The sequence below is a fragment of the Nesoenas mayeri genome, assembly GCF_963082525.1.
Source record: "Nesoenas mayeri genome assembly, chromosome: 15".
Classification (NCBI taxonomy): Eukaryota; Metazoa; Chordata; class Aves; order Columbiformes; family Columbidae; genus Nesoenas; species Nesoenas mayeri.
Window position 1 is genome coordinate 11,700,208 of NC_137559.1, and position 26,787 is coordinate 11,726,994.

The 26,787-nt window shown below is 35.5% G+C and overlaps 1 protein-coding gene across 16 annotated transcripts in view; it reads right to left on the reverse strand.

Annotated features, from left to right (window-relative positions):
- Positions 1-26,787, reverse strand: part of RBFOX1 (RNA binding fox-1 homolog 1) — a gene marked incomplete at both ends in the record, with an annotated part of 262,864 nt that overhangs the window by 14,953 nt on the left and 221,124 nt on the right. For 6 of the 16 annotated variants that reach the window (XM_080354214.1, XM_080354221.1, XM_080354216.1 and 3 more), the window contains 3 exons: positions 73-125; positions 15,631-15,695; positions 24,663-24,702. In XM_080354214.1, coding sequence (XP_080210340.1) covers positions 73-125; positions 15,631-15,695; positions 24,663-24,702 — 158 coding nt within the window. Of the gene's footprint in view, positions 1-72; positions 126-15,630; positions 15,696-20,682; positions 20,726-24,662; positions 24,703-26,787 lie in introns of all 16 variants that reach the window. The other 10 variants (XM_080354223.1, XM_080354222.1, XM_080354218.1 and 7 more) reach the window with 3 other exon arrangements.

Below are 26,787 nucleotides of genomic sequence, written 5' to 3' on the forward strand. Positions count from 1 at the left end.
GATTAAATGCAGCATGTGAAAAAGGATATTGAGACCTGGATGGATGCATCAAGAAGTATCAATGATTGTTACCTGCAGAGGTGTTACAAGAAATTTCATCTGCTGCAACGAAGACGAATTGATTTCTGCAAGAGAAGATAAAATTCACAATACTGCTTGCTGACTGGGAAATGTGCTAGCTGCCAATTGACTTGATGTTTACAGATGGGGTAGGGTAAGGGTGCTTAATTTTAATGAATGTAGCAAGAAAAAGTGTTGACGTATTTCAGTACTACAGAGTTTATAAGGATCATGAGGTACACATGCTGGGATCTTTTAAATGAAATAATGGTGACATTTGGATATGGACTATGTACAAACTCTTGCATTGGAAGCTTCATGTTTAGTGTTACAGATATGCCAATATATTTATGAAGTCTAATAAAAATAAAACAATATTTATATTGATAGAGATATTAAAGGGCACTACTGCAAAATATGTAAAAAGCGTTTTTTAAAAAAATAACTGCAATTTACTTTGTGCATCTGAAAGGATATTGAAAGTAAAATATTTGCTTTTTATATGTCTAATATGATTGCAATCAGAAAATGAATTTTCTACTATTAAAAAAAATGACATAGTATATTCTCATATACTGTCATCCAAATACATACAAAAGTCTTCTGCAGAATCTTAGAGAATAAACTACAGATACGAGTAATTTAATATAAACCTTCTCTTGCAAAATTCTTTTTTAAAACAGGTAACATAAAAAGAGAAATGCTAAAAACACTAACATTCCAAAATGCAGAAAACTTTGCTACTGTACAAATCCTGATTTGTGCTTTCTAAATTCAAAGCAAACAGGATTCGTGTTTGTGGAAACCACACTTAAGGTTTAACATCAAATGATTCCCATATAAGCACATACACAGCTTTCTATAAATTATTTTTCTGTTGTGCAGGATTAATAGAGAACCTGGGTGAAGTTTAAAAACTTGGATGCTGTTTTACTCCAAACTGCGTGTATCTCCACCAGCCTGCACTGCTGGCCATGGTGGAAAAACGGAGTGTTTCTGTTTTGCGCAGCTTTAATGCAAGAGTCTAGCAAATAGGAGCTAGAAGGAACTAGTTCTAGATTGTTCTGAGGACTACCTGGAAAACTTAGTTCTGCAAGATGATGAAAGTTCCATCAAGCATTAAGTACCCTGAAGATCTTATTGAAAACTATTCCGTTCAGGAGCAAACCTCTCCTAGGGGTTACAGAACCTTGAGGATTTTAAGTCCTAAGAGAAAAACATCTAAGTTCTATTACTTCACCTGCAATGTATTCGAGAGATTTGAAATTCTCATTTAGAAATCTGTGAACCTTGCTACTTAGAAGTTCACATTTTGGGAAAAAAACAAATCAAAACAAGGAGTCTGTAATCCATACTATAGGAACAGGATGGATTAAAATCAAAAGGAGTATCTGATCATTTCCTCTGCCCTGTCTCAGAGATACCAACACCTGCTTTTTAGTACAAATGTACTTGGCGATCAAACTGTATATTCTTTCAGTTCCAACTGGATGTACAGATTGGTAGTTTTGCTCTTTTTTTTGGTCATCTGCAACAATTTCACGAGCTAATGAGATCTAGCTAGCATGTAAAGCTAAAGAGATGAATTAAAAAAAAAATAAAAATGAAGAGGGATAACTTTATCATTATAAATACAGAGATACTCTGTATTTCATAGTTAGTACAATTTGTCACTGTATTTACTGCTATAATCTCTTTTATTATCACCCCTTGTGATAATTATATAGAAAGAAACAGGTAGATGTTTGCCTAAAAGGAACTCACCCAGCAGCAATGCGGACTTATCAGCTACTGTTTTACAGAAAATCCTTTTGACTCATTTCTATGAAGTTATTAAACTGCCCTCTCATCTAAATGAAAAGATCACTTTTCCTTCAAAATTGCCTCTAAAGTGGCTAGCTGAGACACTCCTTTATCTCTCTACAGAACATTTGTTGTTATGGAACACTGAGCCACAGAGACTATCTTCAGATGCCAAAGTATAGAACTATCTCTAAGAATAACGTGCTGATTTAGTTACTTACAGAAAGACCCCAGAACACTAACTGCTATTTCTCTTTTGGAACCACAGATAACCTTGAAACTATTGTGAAATCTTACTTTTTATTACCAACTCTTTACTAATTACTGGTAGAAAAGGAATTTTTAAAAAATTGAACCCAAACTGATACCTATTTAAAAAACATTTACCATAAACATTCCTTGTTACGCTGCTTCAGTTTACATAGAAATATATTATTTGTCCTGTATTTTGCTTTTGTAAAACTAATTTTACAACTCCATTAATCAATTTTAGAAGCCAGGAGAAAGTTTCATATTGGTCAGCATAGCAACTGTGAGAATTAAAAGACGAGATGCTGCAGTTCAATAAGTCAATTGCATTTTTTTATAAGTAATTAGGTGCTACCAGTAACAATTACAAGAAACTGTTTAGTAGTTTGGTGATTTTAATGTTTTTATAGTGCAGTTTTTTGTTTAGTTAAATTCTATACTATTGTTTACATAGACGTAGAAGGAGATCTAATCATTAGAGGTGTCACTATACACATACATCACACCTGATGTCCAAACCAGGTATTGTTCCTTAGTGTGGCCAACACCATCATTTGCAAAAGGAGCACTTCTCAGTTAAGCTGGCACTGTCGGGCATCATGTTCTATCTGTCTTAAAGTACAGATGTGGAAAACCTAACTCAGTCCTTTGCAAACGTACAGGTTTTCTCTTTAAAGACCAATTTTGTGCACTAACTGCACTGAGCATACAAGGCTTAAACAACTCACAAGTAAGGTATGGTGAAAATTCATAATGCGTTTTAGGTTTAATTTTAGAAGTTGTTACTGGTTGTAAGGGAGATAAACAGATAAACAAATTGGAAGAGTAATGTGAAAAGTACATTGATCTGAACGTACAGTTGGATATATTCAGCTTGCCAGATATTCACACCCTGGGCTAAGTGCAACCCTTTTGAGAGCTGGTGTGGCACTCGTCGGCAGTCTGAGCTCTCTGATAGAAACTCACAGAGTGTGGGTCATGAAAATGTACTTCTGGGACTGAAAATAGCTGTGTTCCACTGGAGCAGCTATTTCCCAAGAGCAAACATTTCTGCATCCTATTACTTGTCTCAATCCTATATATCAATTTCTTATTTCTTCTAGTAAATTGAAATCGAGCATAGATTTTTACCAGGGTGGTAATAAGAGATATTTTTGATGTTGGAAAAAAAAAATATTTTAACGTTCGCTGTGTTTCCTGAATTCAGATAGAAACAGAGGGAGAGGACAGCAAAAGTAATAGTAAGTGATTGGTTGCTCTTTCAAAATATTTTCAGGTTCAACTTTATCACCTGACTAAAAGTATCCTATTCTAAATCAAATCATGCCACTGAATTGAATTACTTAGATAACAAAGTATTGAACAAAAATATTTAAGGAAGAACAGGAATTTAAATGAAGCTTGACTAAGGTTTTTCATGATATACACTATTTAGTGAAAAATGTTACTAATTAAAAATAACTTCAGTAAATGTTATGCACTCACAGAATTTAGGCCTTCTGGACTGTGCAATTTTTTTTTTTTCATATCATAACCTAATTTCTTCAGCATGTTTATATTACCACGATTAATGAAGAGGTCTAAGATATTTCACAAGTATATTCTGTCAGTACTTTCCCTTACCAAAATGTTGCATCTACCCGTTTTCAAGAGCTGTCTTTTACAGTCCTGCTTCTGACAAGTCACCCTAAGTTTGCTGATGTAGTACAGAAAAAGCTTCTATACATTCATTCTAAAGCAGACTGACCTAACACAAAAGCTGCATGCATATCAACGCTGAATTTATGCTTAGGTAAGGCTTTATATGTGAAACTTAGTAGAACCATGTCAACAATTTGTAATTACTATGTCATATTTTTAGCTTTTATTTCTACAAAAATATTTCCTGTAGGTATGCTTAAATAGTCTTGATTATCTCTTAATCTATGTATTCTGAGACTTAGTTTCAAGTTTTAGATACCTGATATCCCAGTGAGGTTGATTAGCTTTTAGTGTATGTGTATTTTACATGCTCAATCAGGAAGAACTAAGTCAGAGTATTAACACCATCGTTGTTTAATGAACATCTTTGGCTTTCCTTCAAACTTTTCCAAAATTCCCTTAACGCTTCCATCCTCAAAAATACTAATACCAGTGATCTCAGCAACTGGACTGTCAAATAGATACCAGAAGAGAAAGAGGAATTGTGTTTTATAACATCTTTGATACAATATTAAACTTTAGGCTCCTTCACATGTGGAAAGTCGGTAGTTTCTCCTCACTGAGAAAATGAAGTGAAAGTTTTCCTAAAATCTGAAACTCTGATAAATGAGTTTCACATAAATATATGCAACTTTTGTCACATTTTCTATATCTAAATACACTCTATTTTTAAGGTCAGTGGCAACTTGAAGTACAACGGCACTCAGGAAGAGCAGAAGCTCATAGCAGAGAGTGGATGTCCAGTACAGACCTAACTGCTGATCCTGCCTGACTCGTACAGGATTTGGCTACTGTACTTTTAGTTGGAAAATTCAGAACCTGGAAGTGGCAGATAGGAAGCAATTCAGAGAACAGATCTCAGACGCTCTTTCTTTATGACTTGAGGGATGTAACCATCGGGAAGCACAATTCCAACCTAATTACTTTGAGTTTCCGTATGGTCCCCCCCACCTTGGGAAAGGATGTGCTCTCCTTTCTTTGTCTGCACTATTACATATGACTAAAAGAGCATTAAGCTACTACCACATTTTCCCTCCTAGAGTCACTGGCTCTGCTGTTCTTCAGATGTACAAAAGTACTCACAGCTCTGTCTGGGAAGTTTACATATTTCAGTCATTGTGGGTATAAGAACCTATAATTTTAGGGCACATGAGACAAGTTATTAAGTGTTGCCTGTGTCCTATCTTCTCCCTAAAAGGCTGGGTGACGGTTGGACTTTTCAAAACTATTTATATTTTACATAGTACACGATTAAGAACAAAATTTTGAAAAACATGTTATTACACCCAGCACTCGCAGAAGTTGTTAGTCACTCTTCTTGGGAACACACAGCTTCCATAAAATAGAAGCCATAATAGAGGTCAAGTGTGACTTTAAGAAATCAGGACTTCCCTAAAAATAGGCACACTAACTTTAGGAAATCTGAAATGTAAAAGAAATTATAATCCACTTACATATAGAGATTATGTTTCATACACCAGAATTCTTGGACTTTGCTTACTAACTTCACAAAACTAGACAGAAATAATTTCACTTAACGCAGAGGTGCAGCCCCCCTCCCAAAAATATAGCACCTGCTGAAAACAGTGCAGAGCACCAGAACATAGGAAATTAAATGAAGGCAAACACAATACTGAACAGAAGCTACAGTGGGAAGATTTAAACTATATTTAATCAGTTGACTTTTTTCTAGTAAGACCACCATGGGATATACAAATGCAGTCAGTATTTAGATTTCATGGATCAGAATCTCAGCTGGTAAAATTGATGCAGCTTAACTGAAAGCACTGACTTTGCTGGAGCTGTTCCAACTTGGATTCTCCAAGGATCTGGTGCTAACTATATAGTGTAGCAATGATTTTTCCCAGATGTGTTATACACGGTACAGCTATACATTTCTCCACGATATTATTAAAGACACTTTCCTTTTCCTTCATGCCCATAACTTTAAGGCTTCATTGCTCTTGTTAGGACTCCAATGTTGAGGGCTTTTTCACTATGAATTATAACACAGCTGATGGCTGGCTGCTTGAACAGTTTCTGTAATACTCAACTATGGACAAAGTTTCAGAGCTTCCCTCTAAAATCATTTTATGAAGTCTTTCCAACTCCCTCCTTCTGATGGCCTAAATTTAATACCAAGGCTATCAAAGAATTAAAACTTTTTAATATTAGTATAATATCTGTAATAAGAAGGATGATTTTGCTATTGTCATGCGTTCTATTCCCGTTATTGTAAGATCAAAGTACATTATCAATCTCATAGCATTTGAATCACAAGACAAAGACAACTAAACAGCTTTACAGCCATACCTATAAGACATACTAAATGAAGTAAGAATAAAACTATGAGTACAAAGTAATTTGTGCCGTATCAAGCTTCAATAACACTAACTGCAACTTGTTTGACCTGATGTGCATCAGGAAAGTATATTTTACTTTTAGACTGATTTCTTCCATGTCGGGTTCCTCTCTTCTCCAGCATGGCTTGTTCAACCTAACTACTACTACTAATGCCAAGACAAAGAGGAAGACACAGCTATTCTGCTTTCACTTGAGCATTCTGCTTTCCTTGTCAAAAGATGCATCTCCCACCTCCATCATTCCTGCTCATTTCATCAAATGCTCTTTTGTGAAATTTTGAGGCAAGCCTTGGAAGCATATGGAGTAAAACCCTGCATCAAAATAAATCAATGTAGCTACTTCTGTAAATATTACCTCACAGAAAACACTAAAGCTCATGCTGATTGACCAAGCAAAAGCAGCTCGTCCATCTGCCTGGACTCAGCTGCCACTGCAGAAGCTCTGGTGTCACCTCTGCCTGCACGGGGCTCCCACATGCCCCAGAGCATCACAAATGGCACTAGATTCCTCTTCCCAGGAGGCTTAACCAAGCCCTTAATTCGACTGCCAGGTTAGTCACCTCTGCATTGCTTTCTATTTATCTCTTCTTTGTGCTCGATACAGGACATTTCAGCATGATTTAGCCAAGGACAAGATGCCTCTAACATAATTCAGGCTGCCAAAGACAGCAGGAGACCACTAAGTTAAGAAATCTCTCTCATTAAACTTTATCTTGCAACCAGTCACACAGCTTGTTGAATAGGAATAATTGATTTTAATACCAAAAAGCACTTCTGCAATTGTGAAAAGTACAGCTTCAAGAAGAGAAGAAGAAAAAAAATCCCTGTCTCTTCTGGACACTAGTGGAAATGTGCATTTCCAATACCACTGATATGTCTGTATTGTTCCATTCAGGTATGAAAAAAACAAAAACCAAAACCCTAAAGAGAAAAATGTTCAACAAAAGATGCTTTCTCATAATTTGCATTCTTATATCAGGCTTTCCCAAGGAGATGGACAGGAATCTTTTTTAGCCCTCCTTTTGCACTAAATAACCCACTCAAATGCTCTAAGAGAGAGAGTCCTTTCAGCATAGCCTAATACCAATATTGTAAAGCCTATTAGGGAAATGACAAGGTTTCCATACTGCATAGAGTATAGCTAAAATTCTTCCATGGCAACATCTTGTATATGAACTCAACCCTCTCTCTCCTCCATTATCCCTCTAAGACTGTATAAAGGAAATTTCTAGCAAATAGGTGCTGTACTTTGCAATTTAATATAGTTGTTATGCAACTCAGTATAGCTGTCGTGAAAAACGTGTTCACTTTTAATAGATTGCCAAAACATGGATGTCCTGTATCACATCCAGTGAAAAAATCTGTAGGCCTTTCATCTGCGTTTTAAATCTACATATTTTATTTCTTGATTTATTTAGTTTTTTAAATCACAGCTGTACAAATATGCTTAGTTCTAATTCATACTACCTGCCGTAGCAGTGAAATTTTTCAGTGTATGAAGGATTACACGATATATTACACACAGTATAAACGTATTTACTATTAATAATACAATATACATAGCATAAATATGCATATTTATCTGCAAGAGGAACACATGATTTGTAAGTGGATCTTAACATTTTGAAGTGGAACTTAAAACTAATAGGTGAAATTCTGAACACCACATATACCAATAGTAGAATTCAGACCAATCTCAGTGGCATCACTGCTCTAAGATTATTTGCCTTTTACTCTGATTAACACAGTCTATATACTTTAACTAAATCCTTGAAGAAGTAATCCAGTAACTTTACTTCAGAAGTGCTCCCTATGAGCAATGTAAACTCACATTAGTATGAACCAAGACTGCTAAATTAAGGCTGGTTTTGAAGTTTTATCATTGATATTTCAAAATTTTGTTTATTATGATATTTTGGCCATATTTTCACTGTCTTTAGGGCTAAAAGTACAGCATTTCAAAGTCCACCTTCTGTAAAGAATCAGTATTTTATCCAGTAAAATACATGACAAAATATGTATTTATTTTGTGGAGGGATTTATTCTTTATGTATTTCATGTGATCTTTAAGACAATACCTCATTAAAACATTCTGATTTCATAACAATTATTATAGCTTACTAGTAACCACCACTTCATCCACAATAAAGTCTCCTAACATACAGAGGTAAAACTATAAACTTCTTTAGCAATCATGAATAGCAACAATTCTTTCTCCTTAAATTATTTTAAGTTTGAATGACTTTACAATTACTTGACAAAATAATTATAACTAAAATACCATTGATATGAAAACCTTGTCAGGTTTATTTAAGAATTCATTCAAGAAACACAAAGGAAGTTTAGAGGCTGCTACACTTTTGGATCAAATGAAGACCTTACTTTTCTTCTGCGTTTATATGAAATATCCTGTAGCAGTTTTCAACAAAAAGTTGTTCTTTAGGATACAAGGGTAAACTTTCTCCTCCTATTCCTGCTGTGAAGTATTCTTACAAACCGCTGTTTTCCCACAAGTGTGTTCCTAGAGTATTAGAAACTTGACAAGGCCAAAGGCATGTGGAAAAAAATAACTCTATTTAAATACCTAATCAAATGCTTTAGACTCCTTTGAGATGGGAAACACTACAGCAAAAACATGCAAGAGCATAAATTGCCTCTTTCTTGATTGATTCCATCTACATAGTTATTTTAAATTTGTTCTTCTAATACTTCCTCACCTTGCCTCAAACACATTACAAATTACGTGGCTAATCCATACAAACTATATCCAGTTCATTCCATATTTTATTAATAACATTTCATTCCTTCATCTTCTCTCTAACCCTTTCACAATGCTCCTAATTCCTTCTTGCTTTTAAAGCACTCACAGTGGAAGCACTCAGGGTGACAAGATTTATCACATGCTCTAATCTGCCTCTTTGTGGTCTATCAAGTCAATGATCTGAAAACTAAAAAGTGTATAATTAGACACTGACATGTCCAAAGGAACTGCTGTGGTCTATCATGTCACAGGCACTGACCCAATAGACTGTAACAGTTTTGGTCTGTTGGATTAGGAATCAATGTTTTAGTAACTCCCTAACTCCGTATTTATCCAGTCTGCTGAATATAACACACTTTAAAATTTAGTCACTCTTTCCCTCAATATCCTCTAAGAGCAAAAAAGCCCATATGAACTATTAAAGGAGTAATTCTTGCTTTAAAAACGTTAACCGATCCTTTTTTTCCTCTTTTTAGAGGAGAAGCATGCATGAAAATGCATCCAGGAATATATTTATAATCAGAGTTATTACTATGAACTTTTATTTTAAAGCATCTCCCAAGCTACAATTCATGCTATATAACCTCATATAGGCTACATCTGAGAAAAAAATAAAAAAAGAAAGCAAGGCTAGTGAAGCTAAAATGTAAATGTCAGAATAGGTGCACTGATTTTTTTATTTTTTTTTCTTTATGGTAAGTATTTAACGGCTCCCACTATATTCAAGAAGAAACTGGCAGCAAAAGTACTCAGCACCTTTAAACCTGGAGCACTTTCTGAAGCCAGGCATGGAAATCCAGGCTCTAGTGTTCCTCTGCCTTCTCTCCCAACTTTTTCTTAATGATTTCCAGCACAGATGCCAAACCAGATTCTACAGTAATAGCCAAGACTTTCCTTGTCTATGGGGAGTCTTAAAATATCCCTCGATGTAACACTGAAAGACAACGGAATTTACAGGAAAGAAAAGTAGAAGCAGGGTATGAAGAATACAAGCTCTGACATGACAAAAGTTTCATAATTGGTGTTTACCATCATTCTGGGCCAGGAACCCTAAGCTTTTCCACTACTGTATTACCTCACATCTGAACTAGTGGAGTAGTTTTAATAGAAACATGGATATTACATGAATACTGATGTTACACAGAGGTGAATCAAGCCTTAGAAGTACCAGAAAACATGTTAATTTTACCAAATATTAGAGAAATGTATTAAAACAAAGTATATAAAGTAGCTTTCTAGACTTTGTAGATTATATTTTTATGAAATGTAATTCTTTGCCATGTTTTCCTGCATTTATAGGACTCCCTGTGTCTCCCCAAAAAGCGGTGTATCTACAGTATTTTAGAATGAACCATGTTTCGATCACTAGAAAGTATGCTATGCCATACATTTTTTATTTAAGGAAATTCCTTTCAAATTGCTTTACATTAAACTCCCTATTCATAGTATTTTAAGCTGGTTTTTTTCTACTACATTCTCTTTAATCATCCACTTCTATTTTCTAATTCTTTCACTAAAAGGTACTGTTATGCCTTTAACACTAGTCTTATACTGCAGTCATTCCAAAAACTGTGATCTGAGTGATCAATATGGATTATGAAATATTAACATGGTGCCAGTGATCCTCTAGTTTGCCACAGATCAGATACAGACATAAAGACATACAAGCCTAATAAGTAATGTCCAAATTCATTACCTCTCTGTAACAGCAAAGTGAATGATTTGATTTTTATTTACAGTATTAGGGAATAAACAAGCTTTAGCTACCATACAGGATACCCAGAAAAAAAAACAGTCAAACATCACCACATCAAACCTAAGTGTTTGAAGAAGAGTCAAATATATGCTATGTCATTGCTGTTAAAAAAGCTAAATACAACCTTTGTATCTAGTTAAGATACTAACTGACCCTTTTCATTCTTAAAATGTGAGTAGCTCAGGATACGGTCTACACGATTGTTGCTTATGTATCATCTTGTCTCAAAAACTTCTCAAGTTCTAAAGATTCAACTTGTATAGCAAAATTCAAAAGGTTTGAGGGTTCCAGCTGGTAGTAGAAGAGTAAAGTTATCACTATATTCTATTCCTTTTTCTCTTCCAACCTGGTTACTTTAGACATTAAAACTGTGTATAGAAGCTCTTTTTCCTAAATCTTAAAAAGTACAATCATGACACAAATAAAGTACAACATTTTAAGAAATTTATCCTTCTATAAAATTATTTAATGGAAAATTAAATTCTGACTGAAGATGCTATTATCTTTTATATGCTCTCAAAACCTTGATTTTTCAGTATATATCACTAGCCAGATCTTCAATAAGATAAAGTAATTTGAATAAAACTATAGTGGTTTTCATTGCTTATTCATAAAATAGATCTGAAAGTCTACAATATATATAAAAAAAAATCACCTCCATCTACAGAAGCTCACATTTTATTTTCTGTTTATTTTTATTCTTCATCCTGATTTTGCATTCTTTAATGAGCATGTTTACAAATAAAATAAATCTGTACCTATTCTACTTTAGGATAATCTGACCATAAGTATCAAGTATTAACTCTCAATTACTTGCCCAAAGAGAACTGGAAAATATATTAAATTATATCTCTGTGGACACTAGTATTTTGACAAAAATGAATACTGCACTTAGGATTTTACAGGGAGTAAGATTTCACATCTGGAAGGTACACAGCTTCCATATGACAAGATCTCCCATCTCACATTTCATACAAAATCCTATGTATGGCCACAGAACATGTAACACAAACTGATAGTGGAAAAAAATATATTTTGTGCTACAAAGTGTTACGTAAAAAATATTCTCAAAAACCAAAAACAAAAACAAAGAGTTCAGCTTCCAGTGCTGAGGAACCTAATCCAGAAAATCGGGAAGTCAATGGGAATCTTCCCATTGTTCGCAGTGAAATTTAAATTTGACATTGTATTAGAAAAAGGGAATTATGCTCAGAGCAAAACACCTCTGTACATGTGTGTGTGTGTGTGCACGCGTGTTTGTGGGTGGTGGTGCATGGGGAATGTGTGTGTATATATGAATACACAATCATACATATATAAACACACATAATTATCATTATTAAGTATAACAGGGTTAGCAAGCAGTACAAGTGAAATGACTGCCGTTCAGACAAGGCTACTTTACTATTATTGGGGTTTTGTTCTATTATGCTATCCTATATACTTTCATAAATATTGCTGACAAAGTTAATATGCAAGAAAGGAACATTTTTCGTATCCGATCGAAGATGCAATAATCAAATCATAAAACACAAAATCAATAGCCAACCAATGTGAATAAGTCTGCCCATAGGCTTAGTTCAAGCAAGCCATTCACTGAGCTATGTGATGGATCTGTCAAATCCAATACAGCATTACAGACATACTAGCAACACCAAGTGAACATGCAATGACAAAATGACAATACGCCCCACTGCCATGCTTTGACTTCTACCTCATAAATACAAAACTTGATGACTTGGCTAGTTTCTCTTCAGACTTGGACAGAAATCTAACACTATACTTTTTAAATATATTTATTTTTAATCTTCCATAAAAGCTGAATAAAAGCTGTACATCATTTTATTGACATCTGAAAGGTCTACCTTGGTTGTGAAATTGTTTTCAGGAGTAGATGATTTGTCTTAGCAAATACTTAAGGGTTTGCGTTGATTTGTTTCATGAGATTTCTTTGCCATGTGTTTCTCCCCTGTATTTCTGTTCTTTGCCTATTTCCAGCAATATTTCCAGCTGTGACAAACAAGGATACCATTGCATTTCTTCACAATAGAGCTCTCTTACAGTGATCATTATGCATTGACTTAGTGTATTGATTCTGGAGTCCCAAATCTTTCTGCTAACCTTTTTATTTATTTATTTTTTTAATTTACCCAAACATGTTTCAAATCTAAAGATTTCCTCTTTCCATCTTCTGACTTAAGAAGCATGTCAAATATGGAACATTGGCATTCATCATGTATATGAGCTGTGATTTTAAAAAAAAAAAAAAAAAAAACAACAAACAAGCACCATTTTTATTTTTTAAATTAATATAAAGTAGTATTTCCACAATATGTCACTGCTTCAATAGTATATACTCACTGGTCCTCACTACATTTTTCTGGGCATTGTTTACATGTAAACAGTAAATATATTGCATGTGTAATTAAACTAAATATGGGCTCAAATCAACAATCAATCAATCAAGAGTAGTGTATAAGGAGATACAGAATCTTTAATTTTGTCAGAGGACAGTAGATAATTATTACATTGAGGAAAAAAGATAAAAGCAGTTGTACTGAACTATATTTCAGCACTTTCAGTATTAATAATTCACAGGAGTTGATAAATTAAATTAATTTTAAAATGAATGAAAATGTAATCAAATTCAGCAACTGTGGTTGTGAGTAATCAGAGGTATCCATGTTTGCACATAGTTTCCCATATATAAAGAAATGTTTGAGCAGGGGGCTGACCAGGGAGCTATGCTAGTTTTAGCATTCCCCCATAAATCATTCATTTTGGGGAAGCAGAGTGACCACATTTAAAAAGAGAAGCTAAATTAAAAAAAAAAAAAAAAAATCCAAAAGATATAAAATTCGTTTAAGATATTTAAAATTATGCAAGGAAAGACAGGTTATTACAATTCTAATTATACACAAAGTGTATCTGGAAATTAGACATTTTTCAAAAAAATAATTAAGGGTTGTAACAACTGCATTACTACTGATGCCATCTCAAGCTTCCTTTACAGCATTTAAGAGCACTGACTTCTTAGACAAATCCTTTATTTTTTTCCTGAGCATAACTCTTAGTGTTGACTCTCTACCCATAGCAGAACATGTGACCAACGGATGTTTTATCTTACAGCATTTGATTTGTTTTATGAGAAGGTACACTAATTCATAACTAAAGCATTTAAAAGTAATCTTGATACTGTTCAGTTTCTCTATGTCACATATAATTTTCAGAAATTCTTTTATGCATAGGAATAAAAGACCTATAAAATGATCCAGGGACACCTGAATGATATCTGACAAAAAATGACTAACCACAGGAGGTTATTTATAATTCTGTCCTTTCGGTTTACTAATGCTTTTAGAAGCAGGAATTGTTTTGTATTATAAGCTCATAGGAAAACACTAGAGCTGTGACATGCTAACATACCTTTGTGGAAATGAAATGAAACTACTGAGTAGAACTTTACCTTTGTAGGTTACCCTAAGCAGACATAGTACATCGCAAACAAAGTGCATACAGCACACACCTAGTTGGTATTACTGACCCAAAATTAATAGAAAGTAACTTGCTTACCTGTCTGACACAGCATGCCTCAGCCACACATGCAAATTATTTTATTCACATAACTTTAAAAAGTATATTTTCATTACCCAGAATAAGCATTTGAAAGGCAAATATGCATGCATAGCATTGTAACATTCATACCATGGTACTTTGTTCTAAAAATACAGAATCCATGAACAGCACTTCAATCTAAGAAACGGTTCACTGAAATTTCTAAATCTGTTGATTTCTTTAAGAAACAGAAACATTTAAAATAATGTCTGATTTAGCATCTAAAGAATTTTTTTCAATACATGTTCAGGACTTAAGAAATTACCTCCATGATTCCAAGGGAAAATTTTCTTATCTCAGGAATTGAGAAGTATGACCTTAATTCTTACCACTATTCTGAAGCAAAATGCATGTATGTATCTGTCTTTCACAATATACATCCTTCCTTTATGACTGTACACTCTTCAAGTACTTGAAAAGTATTAAAGATAGCATAGATTTTGTCAAGGGGATCGTTTATGAAGAAAACATAGGATTTATTTTTTTTTCTTTTCACTACAACATCATGTCCAAACACTGCAAAGACTTAATTTTATGCAATTTGACAAAATCCTATTTCCTACTGAAGTCAATAACAATTTAGACATTGACTTCAAAGGGGTCTCAATTTTCTTTTTGCAAGAAGCCAAGTTAATTTATGTGACATTGCTTTTCATTTATAGAAGTTAAGTCTTTGCATGTTTCTCTTACGAAGATTTTAATAATCTTTTAGTCCTGGTATTATTTCCACCAAATGTGGTTTACATTTGCAGGATAAAAAATACAGATTAAAAGAATAACTGGGGGTTTTATGCTTGGTTGGTTGGTTTGTTTGGTTTTTTTTTTCCCCCAGTACTGAAAAAAATCAAATGCTTAAAAAATAATGCAGATGGAAAAAATACTGGTTTGCCTTGGATAGTTCAAGCTTAGACACAATTCATTCTCAATTTTCACTGACTAAAACAACGTCAATGAGAACTGAGGGCACGCAATAGGTTCAGGTTCTAAATCAACTGAAATAACACTCCTAAGACGAATAATGATCTTTAGTAGTAGACCATCATGAAGCTGTACATATATTTGTCTACATTGTACAAGGGTCACTGACATTAACTGGATGATCTACAGCTTGAGAATGTGCACATCTCATGCCTGATTCTCAATTAAAGCCTAAAATCTCTCAATTTATGGCTATTCATGGATTACAATAAAACAGCCTGCTTTAGATATCACAATTATCTGCAGAGCAACAAGACATTTATGAGACTTCAACAAGGCAAATTTATAGAATCATCTTCAACTTCCACTAGTGAAATATTTAGCAGCAGTAAATGAGGCCTTACCTGTCACTGTAGGCAGCTGCAGTGGCAGTGGCAGGCTGGGCATACCGGTAGGCAGCATAACCACCCTGAAACACAAACTCACGCTCTAACTGGATTGTTACAGCACCTTAAATAACACTTTGCAAAATTAGCAACAACTGAGAGTACTGTCATGCCGTAAGTTCCGTTAAGGGCTTAAATACATCGGAAATATTTCAGTGAATCATGAAGCAAAATTTATCACCACAAACTTGTTAATATTTGTCCCAGAGATCAGGAGAAGGCAATGAACTGTATTCATCAATGTAAGTTATTCTATAAGACAATACTGTATTCTTCCACAAGTTTTCAAGTAGCAATTGTTCTTACGAAGGAGGTGTATGCCTATTAATAAAGCAATGCTGAACTAAAAAGAAAAACTCAGCTAATATTCAATTCTTTCTTGTACAAAATATGATTTATCATGTCTGGTTGATTAAACCTATGAATTTGTGCACTCAATTAACACTTAACGTTACATAGGTTTCCAATTTATACATGAAATCATAATGAGGAAGTAAAATTCTCTTCTTCCATGAATTAACATTCAGTTGTATGTAACAGTAATTGCAGCTGTTCAATTAAGCAAACAGGACAAACAAACACACATTTGAAAGGAATTGTGTGCAGTGATGCATTGATTATCAAACTGTGAAAACAGCAGAGCTTCCTGTTCAATGGACCACGGTGTTATATCAACCATTTCAAAATGATCTCAGCATGCCAATTAACAAACAGAGGCCAGTCTCCACAGATAACACAAACATGATTTACGTCCCAATTAGAATTCACCACCCCATAATCCTTTGGGACAGGGGACTTTTGTATTTCCTTTCCTACTTTCACCCGTCTTATCAAAGAGTTGAATAAGAAAGCATCAGATCACTCAGCTTTGAATACAATTCACTCTTTTGCTAAAGTGTTTGCTTAATGGATTGGGGTTTTTTTGTGTGGTTTTGTTTGTTTGGAAGGCTACATTCACATAAGATATTATGCTGAAGCATGAAGAATAGGCCATGATGCATCAACCTTTACTGTAACAGTAATATATTTTTCGTGCAGGAACTTTTGTGGGTTTTCTGTTTTGATTTTACAAATATATATTCACCCTTCTCAGAAAAGCGATTTCAACTACTTTTACAAGCTACTTCCCCTTCTACTACTTGGCTTGGTGGCATTGTTTTCATCCCTAGAATGTGTAAACCTTTGTTGGTTTGAAGATTTGAAGCAGGCTGGTTTTGTGAATCAATCATTGAGCTGACAATGCCACATCACTCTAAGAATAAACATAAGTTTTACATATACTAGCAGCTCATTAGAAACTCCAGGCTTTGAATTGTCATTTTACTTGAGGAACACTCTTTCTGATTTTTTGCTCACACAGAGAACAGTACATTTTCCTCCCCGGTCCTGGTCAGCCCCCTGCCAGCAGCAATTGTGTCACACAACCTCTGTGATGAGGCAGGTGCTTTTCCCAACACCACAGATTCCATCTCTCTTCACCACGTCGCTTCTCTGTGCATGCACAGGAGCGTTGAGACGAAACACTTTCTCATTTCATATCATTTGATTTTTATAAACCAATAGAAGGCTATTACTGTCAAAAATGTATAACAGGCACATATTGCTTGCAGGTATGTGCACACAGGCAATCAGATGTCAAATAATGTCACCAAGTGCAAACTGAGCCAGTAAACAGTGAGACTGAGAGATGATAATGCAAGCTGCACACTTGGTCTGGCTTCTGCTACAAGGAGAAAGGTGAGCGATTATACAAATTTCTCTCTTCTCCACTCCTGCTTTTTGAATGCTAAATACAGCAACTTTTTTTTTTTTTTTTTCCAGAGTGCTGATATGAGAGACTACAAATGGTAGAAGTATGAAGAAGAGATTAAACTTGTATTCATGATCAAGTTCTGAAAATGTGTGGCAGACTGCCAGTCATTCTGCAGTATGACATGATTCTGTTCACCACACATATGACTCTTTTCACTTGTCCTGTAGCCCATTTCTAAATCCCTTATTTAAATGTGAGAGCCACTTCATGTCGACCCAACTACGGATGCAATGACTCCCATCACAGCACAGAGTTGAGAACAGGTCACCATGAGAAGTAGCAATGTTTCAGTGTTTTTTAATCAGAAAAAAAAGAGTCAGGCTGTTCACATGCTGGCTACTCCTAAATCTGCAGGTGGTAGGCTCTGTGAGGATTATTTTTCTTTCTTTCATTCTTAGGGAGCAATTAGGCAATCTGGACATCCATAAATCCATGGGTCCAGATGGGATGCACCCATGGGTACTGAGGGAGCTAGCTGAGGTCATTGCTGGACCACTCTCCATCATCTTTGCCAAGTCTTGGCAAACGGGAGAGGTGCCTGAGGAATGGAGGAAAGCAAATGTCACTCCAGTCTTCAAAAAGGGCAAGAGGGAGGACGTGGGTAACTATAGACCGGTCAGCCTCACCTCCATCCCTGGGAAACTGATGGAATGACTTATCCTGGTGCCACCTCAAGGCATATCAGGGATAAGAGGGCCATTAGGGGCAGTCAACACGGCTTCAATAAGGGGAAGTCGTGCTTGACCAACCTCATTGACTTTTATGAGGACTTTACAAGATGGATGGATGATGGCAGAGCAGTGGACGTGGTCTACCTTGACTTGAGTAAGGCATTTGACACAGTCTCCCACAGCATCCTTACAGCTAAACTGAGGTAGTGCAGTCTGGATGACCGGGTAGTGAGGTGGACTGCGAACTGGCTGAAGGGAAGAAGCCAGAGAGTCATGGTCAATGGGGCAGAGTCCAGTTGGAGGCCTGGATCTAGTGCAGTGCCTCAGGGGTCAGTACTGGAGCTGTTATTATTCAATATATTCATCAACGATTTGGATGAGGGAATAGAGTTTACTATCAGCAAGTCTGCTGATGACACCAAGCTGGGAGCAGTGGCTGACACGCCGGAGGCTGTGCTGCCATCCAGAGACCTGGACAGGCTGGAGAGTTGGGCAGGGAAAAATTGAATGAAATATAACAAGGTCAAATGTAGAGTCCTGCATCTGGGTAGGAACAACCCCAGGTTCTAGGATAAGCTGGGGAATGACCTATTAGAGAGCAGTGTAGGGGAAAGGGACCTGGGGGTCCTGGTGGACAGCAGGATGACCATGAGCCAGCACTGGGTCCTTGTGGCCAGGAAGGCCAATGGCATCCTGGGGTGGGTTAGAAGGGGGGTGGTTAGTAGATCAAGAGAGGTTCTCCTTCCCCTCTACTCTGCCCTGGTAAGACCCTATCTAGAATATTGTGTCCAGCTGTGGCCCCTCAGTTTCAGAAGGACAGGGAACTGCTGGAGAGAGTCCAGCACAGCCACAAACATGCTGAAGGGAGTGGAGCATCTCCCGTGTGAGGAAAGGCTGAGGGAGCTGGGGCTCTGGAGCTGGACAAGAGGAGACTGAGGGGTGACCTCATTAATGTTTACAAATATATAAAGGGTGAGTGTCATGAGGATGGAGTCAGGCTCCTTCTCGGTGACAACCAATGATAGGACAAGGGGTAACAGATTCAAATTGGAACACAAGAGGTTCCACTTAAATTTGAGAAGAAACTTCTTCTCAGTGAGGGTAACAGACACTGGCCCAGGCTGCCCAGGGGGATTGTGGAGTCTCCTTCTCTGGAGACATTCAAAACCCGCCTGGACACCTTCCTGTGTAACCTCGTCTGGGTGCTCCTGCTCCGGCGGGGAGATTGATCTAGATGATCTTTCGAGGTCCCTTCCAGTCCCTAATATTCTGTGATTCTGTGATTTAACTATCACTAAAAATTGGTCAGTCTGTGAAGACAGACCCTTTCTTCCTCCTTAAATATAACAGCTACCTTTGTTTATCCTTACATTTTGATTTCCTTTCATCAAAGAATTGCTGCTGAACAATGAAACCCAACTCTGAACTTTATTAAGATGCTTTAGATTCAACAATCAGTATGACATTTATGAGAGTCCTGGAAAGACTGAGTCTAAAGCAATAAAAATAAAAAGAGATCAAAATTCTTGAATTTGCCTGAATTCACTGGAGAACTAAAATGCAGGATGCGTTTCGTTATCAGGAAAATCACAATTCCCTACCAGCCCATGTCATGAGTTCCTATTTTTAACATAAGCTATCACAGAATTACACATAAAAACCTTCTTAAGCAAATTATTTTCATGGGGTTTCTGTTCTGTGGTTTTGTTGTGGTACTAAGTTTTCTTATTTTTTTACTTCAATTACCTGAGATGATTTCTCATTACGGCAACAAAATACTTGAAGGTATACTTTGTACTGAGAATCAGGATGGGAATCTGATTCAAACCCCCTCTAAACTTCTGTGACAAATTCTACTTTACAATTTTTCTCTAATTTTGAACTTGGCTGATATCTTAGATGGAGATATTACACTAGTAATTTTCACTACATATACATCTCTTGAGTAATATATTAACTATTTAACTTCGTGCCTTAGAATATATTGCAAAATATTTAGAATAAAATTATGTAATAATTATATAACAAATAACAATTTTCAGTTCCTTTGTCTAAAAAAATTCTTTCTCCCCCTCACTCTGTACATTCAAACAGAAAGTAGCTGACTGTTATGCCGTATTATTTTGAAAATTCAGCTGAAAAAATAAATTCAGCTAAAATGATAGAAAAATCTCTACTGCCTTATCTGTGCTCCTATATTTGCTACTTCCAAAACAATAATAACACAACGATAAACAGTAGGTTAAGTTGTCTTAAAAAATTAAGTACAGAGTCAATATATTCATAGTCCAAATAAAGAGATATTTCTCACTGGCACAAATTACTGAACAGGACACAACAGTAACTGCTGTATTTCATGAGATATGAAGAATATTTGTGATTTTGTGATTTAATCTAGAAAATAAAATGTAACGTATTTATACACACAGAATCAATTTTCTCACATAATTATTTGAGTATTAGTATGATTTTAAAAGAGTCTACATTCAACATAATGAGTTTTTACCCTCAGTCAGTATTGCATACCCGTGGTAACTTACTGCCATACACAGGCTCAAGCAATACTGCTCTATAAACAAACAGAAAAGTAATGATCTGAATCAGTAGCGAAAGAAGGATGGAAAGATGTAATGAAGGAATTTGGACAAATTCCTCAAAACCACTCATTACAATTTTCCTTTCAATGTTTTATACATCTCTATGCTCAGACAAACTGAAAAGGAGCAAGGAGATCCATCAAAGATCAGTAGCCCACTGTTACAGATAAATCTTAATCAATTTTAGAAAGAAAATGCAGAAATTCTAGATATGATAAAATGGAAAAACAGAAAACCTAATGCATCTGAATTTTTACATAAAGTCTGCATATCTGTGTTAAAAACGATTTCCACAAAAAAATGAGTTACACAAACACATCTATAGATTTTACAAAACCATATGTACATGTGTGCACCTCCTCCTAAAATACCTACATTATTTCTATAACTTGATCTCAGATATACTGACAGCATTCATTGCAGATGGGTATTCTTTTCTGTTAGTTTTTCCTATTACTAAAATATTTAATATTCTATGTGAAGGTTAAGAATAATTTTTCTGCGGGAAATAAATATGTGCTCCACCCTCAATACCACCCTACATTTGAACTAAAGGTGATGGCAGTAGCTACTGATAATCTCATTCCACACCTCTGATCACAAAGTATAAAATCTTAAACCTATGTGCTCATATGTTGCTGTGGACTCTCACCAGATGCAGTATCACAGGTCCGGGAACCCTGAAAACAGGTTTGAAAATCTTGCTGTGGATAAGACTGACTAATCTACGTGCTCAACCGTATTACCAAGGGACTTGGGAAAGCCGGTGAAGACAGAGTTTAGAAATTCCTCATATTTCTTAGCCTTCCCACATTTTAGGTGTGGATTGAAGACTGACATGGTCTGAAAACATTCTTGATGGCAATGATAAAAAAACCTAACAGATTCAAGATAAAGGAGAGGAACAGTGTAGAGCTATTATTCTGACTGCATATTTCAGCAGCTCTTACTCTTTTACTTCATTTTGTGGAGTGTATTTTCTTATTTTCACAAGTGTCAATCTTCATCTAGGAACTTCTGTATTTGCTGGCAGGCAACCTTAATTCTCTTTTAATGACTTTTTCTCTTAGTGAATCAATACTTAATTTTAAAAGGTCTTCCTTACTTCCTAATCATCGCCTTTATTTTTCCTACTCAAAGGCACATTTAAAAAGGAATTCAATAGTTTAGCTATTTCAGAGACATTATTACATTTCATATAGAAGTATATGAAATATAGACTATATTATATTACTTCTAGAATCATGGCTCTTGACTTTTCATTTTAGACTGTACTTTCCACTTATTTTTATATTCCTATTCTATTCCTCTGGTTAGTATTAAGCAACTCTGACTATTTGCTGTTCTTGTTTCACACTGCAGTTTTCACCCAATAAGTATCTTTCCATATCTTCCCTCTTTCCTTTCCACAAAAATCTAGCCATCAAAGGCTATATTGATAACTAGTTATGAAAAGATTGGCATGGTCTAAATTACCGTTTGTACTCAATGTAATTATATCAGAATTAAACCCACTGCGATATACTTGTTAATGCATAATTTTGGTCTGGCTTTTCAGAACTGTGTTTCTTTTGTTTTGCTTTCTGTGGTATTTTTAAGATTCCTTTCTCTCCAATCTACTTTTAAAACCTATATTGTTTAAATTTCTTTTTCCCCTCACCATCCTTTTTTTTTTCCACAAAGCATTTGTTCTTTCAAAAAGCCTCAGCTCTGCATTTTAAATGAAAAGCTGGGTAGAACTATGTCATAATCAATTGGGATTTAATAAATAACTTGGCCCACTGAAAACTAATACACTAAGAACTAACACACTGCGAATTGTAAGGTTTCTTTTGATTTATGCCAGTTCTCTATCTCTCTCTCCCATCCCTGCAAAATGTTTTATATGCAAGCAGGAATGAATGTGAAGAAAAATGAATTGTAAAATAAGAAGCTTTGTATATTATAAAAAAAATTAAACAAATTTTCAGAAGAGTGTTTTAATTCTGTCAACTGCTGTAAAGTTAAAGATTCTGCTGCACTAAGAGAACTAAGAAATGCAGTCAGAAATACAAGGCTGCAATTGAGTGAAAACCACTGCGCTAGTAGAGTTATTCCATTTTCTAATGCACGTGACTCTTTCAGACAGCAAAACTGAGGCTATACTAGGAATTAGTAATTTCTTCAATATCTTCCTCATTGAAATCACTTTCCACTTGAAAACAAAATGTTAAAGCCTGTAAGAATGTGTGAGGTCACCTAAAAATAGTATTGTCAGTCCCCAAAAGAGATACTACTGCTTTTTAGTAGCAGTGAGTTCCAACACTATGAACTCTTACATTAAGTTCCCACCTATATTACCACACTAAGCAATCCTGAGAGAGATATCTTGCTGCCTCTCCGATTTTCAGGTTGGTAAACTGAACAAAACGGATGTCACATACTTCTGACATTTTTAAGAAATATGAAAATTGGAAACCTCACTTGAAGAAATTCCACACTGTACCACCTATGCTATATAGCTCAAAAATTTGGCAGCAATGTGTTTAGGTGAGACTAAAGCAGCATACTACACCTGAGTAAGCCTCTGGCAAATGGGTGATTCTCACATGTTGTAAACAATGTTACTGATAACATCACTAAGTACATAAGTACTCAGGGAAAGCATTTTAACCCATTCTATTTTAAATATAAACTACACAAATTAATTTTCAGAAAAGTATCAGCCTCTTTCCACCTATCAGAAAAACAAAACCTCCATAAATTCAAATTGCTTTTCTTCTTCATATAAAACTTATTAAAAAAAAAAATCTGTTCCTGTGGAAATAGTTCTAAAGCATTGCTGATAAAGTATACAAGGTATGTTTTCTAGCACAACCTATTGAATTTTTAATATTCATACCAAATTCAACTCATCAATCTCTTTGTATCTCAGCAGAGACAGCACAACAGAAGTAGAAGTAGGTTAGAGAAAGTTGTCTGGTGCAATAAAGATGATACCTGTAACTTGGGACCAGATTGCTTTATCAAAATAATTACGAATGTGAAAGATTACTGGAGTATCAGTAACATAGTTTACGTCTATACGTTTTAAAAAAATAAAATAAAGCCTATGAACATAGGGTATAAGAATTAATTATTTTAGAAGAGTAAAATTCAGCCTCACTACCTGAAACCTGTTGCATACTCAAACATAAGTAGCCTCTTTGTATGCATTCAAGGTAAAAACGTCAGTATTGGTAAGAAATTAACAGTATTTAAAAGGAAATTGGTGACTAATGAGGTGAAGTAGGCAATGATGGATCCAGGGCTATAAACACTTACTAACAAAGATAACCATTTCTTACATCATGAGTAGTCTCTACCTATATCATTTAAATTGAAATAAGTGGATTTCAAAAGAGCAGATGGAATTCTACTCAGATTATAGACAATACATAGCCATATCTTAAAGTTACTACAGGATTAAGTTCTACTATCACCATGGCACTTATTTATACCCAGTATTGCCTGGATTGGGTAAACCTGTATATCTTCATAAAGTATTTGCATACTTCAAGTATGATTAATACTCATCTTGATTTTTAAAAACGAGCTTTTGGGGATTTGAAGAAGAATGTTTCTGCTCCATTTTTATTTTTCCTTTGAACACCAATTTTGAAGGGAGATGCCCCTCCACACACGCACACACATTTTTTACATTTTTTTGCATTCATTCAGCATTTGATTGAAGACTTAATTCAGCTCCACTGAACAATGATAGATGTAATGAACAGAAAGGTCTTCCAATGTGAGAGATATTCTTCTCAATTCTTTCTGACAGGCAAGGGATGGTAAATAGACAAAACAGAGTCAAGCTAGGCAGCAAACTTGTAAAAAGAATGACTCTGGTAATGTACAAGGACAGCATGCACATCAATGAATACTTACATAAATGTCTGCACCATAAAATCCATCCTGGTATACAACACTGCAAGGATGCACACACAAAGAAAAACATCCATATTAGTGCATTTCCACATGCAAATGCCACCAACCCCTGCACAGCTGAGGTTAGTCTTGTCACAAGAACAGAGGGAGCGGGAAGGAAGGCACTCTTCACATTGGTTAAGGAGGTTGGTAGTAATTATCAGAAGTGAAACTGTACCGAATACATCAACTTATAAAGTATGCCAAATGCTTACTCAAAGAGAGGTAAAGCATGGCAGGATTGGAAAATACTTTTGATAAGGTTTTGGTCGTGGTGGTGGTAGGGTGGTTCTTTTTTTTCTAAGCAACCACATATTGGCAGTATTTTTTCTATAAAAATTTTCAGTGGGCCAATCCTACAATCAGTTTTAATACATTAACAAAATGCTGTCTCTTAAATTACTACTTTCTTGTCCTGCAATTATGTCAATCCTCTGAAACATAGTTGTCATTACTTAGATGGAAAACAAAACAGAGCATAAGTTTACATGGTGGGAGGAACGTGTGAAATAATTATACTGGTGGTATTCTACCCAATGGGTCAAATCCCAACACCTCAGTGTACACAAAGATGGGAGTAGGTACTGCATTGTTTGCTGGATACACATTCCTGATAGAGACAACAGGTCTGTTAAGAATATCATGGTGTTATTTAAAAAAAAAAAAAAAGTATTAACCTTCCTCACTTTATCATTTTACAACTCTGGCACACATTTGTGTGCTTCTGAGCTCCCCTGCAGTTTTGGTTAGGCACGTCACTATTTATCTGAAAAAATTTAGTATTGTTACATTACTGTTAACAGTTCACCCAGAGACTGCTGCATTTCAGCGAACGCAAAACATCACTTTAAATAGTTCCAATTTTACATTCTAAAACCTTCAGGATAAATGACAAAGTATGACAAAGATAGTTTAAATGATTACACTAAATAAAACTGGAACTACACAACAGTGGCCTACCAGTTACAGGTATTACATTTTACATGCATCTGGCAGTTCTGCAACTTAAAATGGGTATTTCCAATATCAGAATCAACCTGTTTCAAGAACTAACTATGAGAGCACACAATAGGTTTTTCCAACAATATTTTCAATTTGGCAATACTATTATCTGGGAATAATAGTTATTACCGTGTTTCTAGCCTAAGCTCTTTTGCAATTCCAACAAGAATTTTCATGTCAGAAATATAACCGATCTGTCGAGGTCAATGACCAAAACCCATAGGACTGAGCTGGTACGTGTCTAAGTCAGAATCACTTGAGAAAATCATAAATATGCATACATGCACATAAACCACATTGATAAAACCACACTGATTACAGAAGTTTGCTATGGAATAACAACACATGAAAACTCTGCTCCACTTAAATCACAGTGTCTGCCATTTGCTTCAGTAAGGTCAGACCTTTGTGCATTTATTTTTCCATTTATTATGTCTGCAGAGCAAAATATGCCAAACCTTGTCTACCCTGGAACTATTTAGAAATCTTGCTATTTTCCTTGTAGCGTACCTTCATCTTGGTTTTGACAGTCTGGTTATTTTAAAACATTGCATGTTTTTCTTACACCTGTTTGCATGTAAGAAATGAAACGTTCCACATGACTGTGAGGTAGAAGTAGATGATCATAAAGAACATGGAGAGACTTTCATGAGATCATACAGAAATGGTACATAGTTTACTGAAGATGGAGGCCCCACAACCATGACCCACAGCCCAGGAAGAAGGAGCAAGGGAAGGTGTTTCAGGTTCTGGGTTTCTAAGCATCCAACTGCATTTTAATAGGCAGTAAATTAAATTAATTTTCCAGTCAAGTCAGTTTTGCCCATGATGGCAATTGGTAAGAAATCTCCCTGTCTTATCTCAGCACAATAGCTTTTCCATCTTACTTTAAGCCCCTATACTCTTGAGGAGAGGGAATGAGAGCAAAGCCGGGCGAGGGTCTGGCAGCCAATCAACATGAACCCACCACAGTACATTAAAGCATAATACATTCAATTGTTATTAAACATTGCTATTCAGAAAACAGCACTTTTGAGAGAATATGTGTCAAAATGAGGACCTTTTGTCTTCCTCCCCTTGGTGA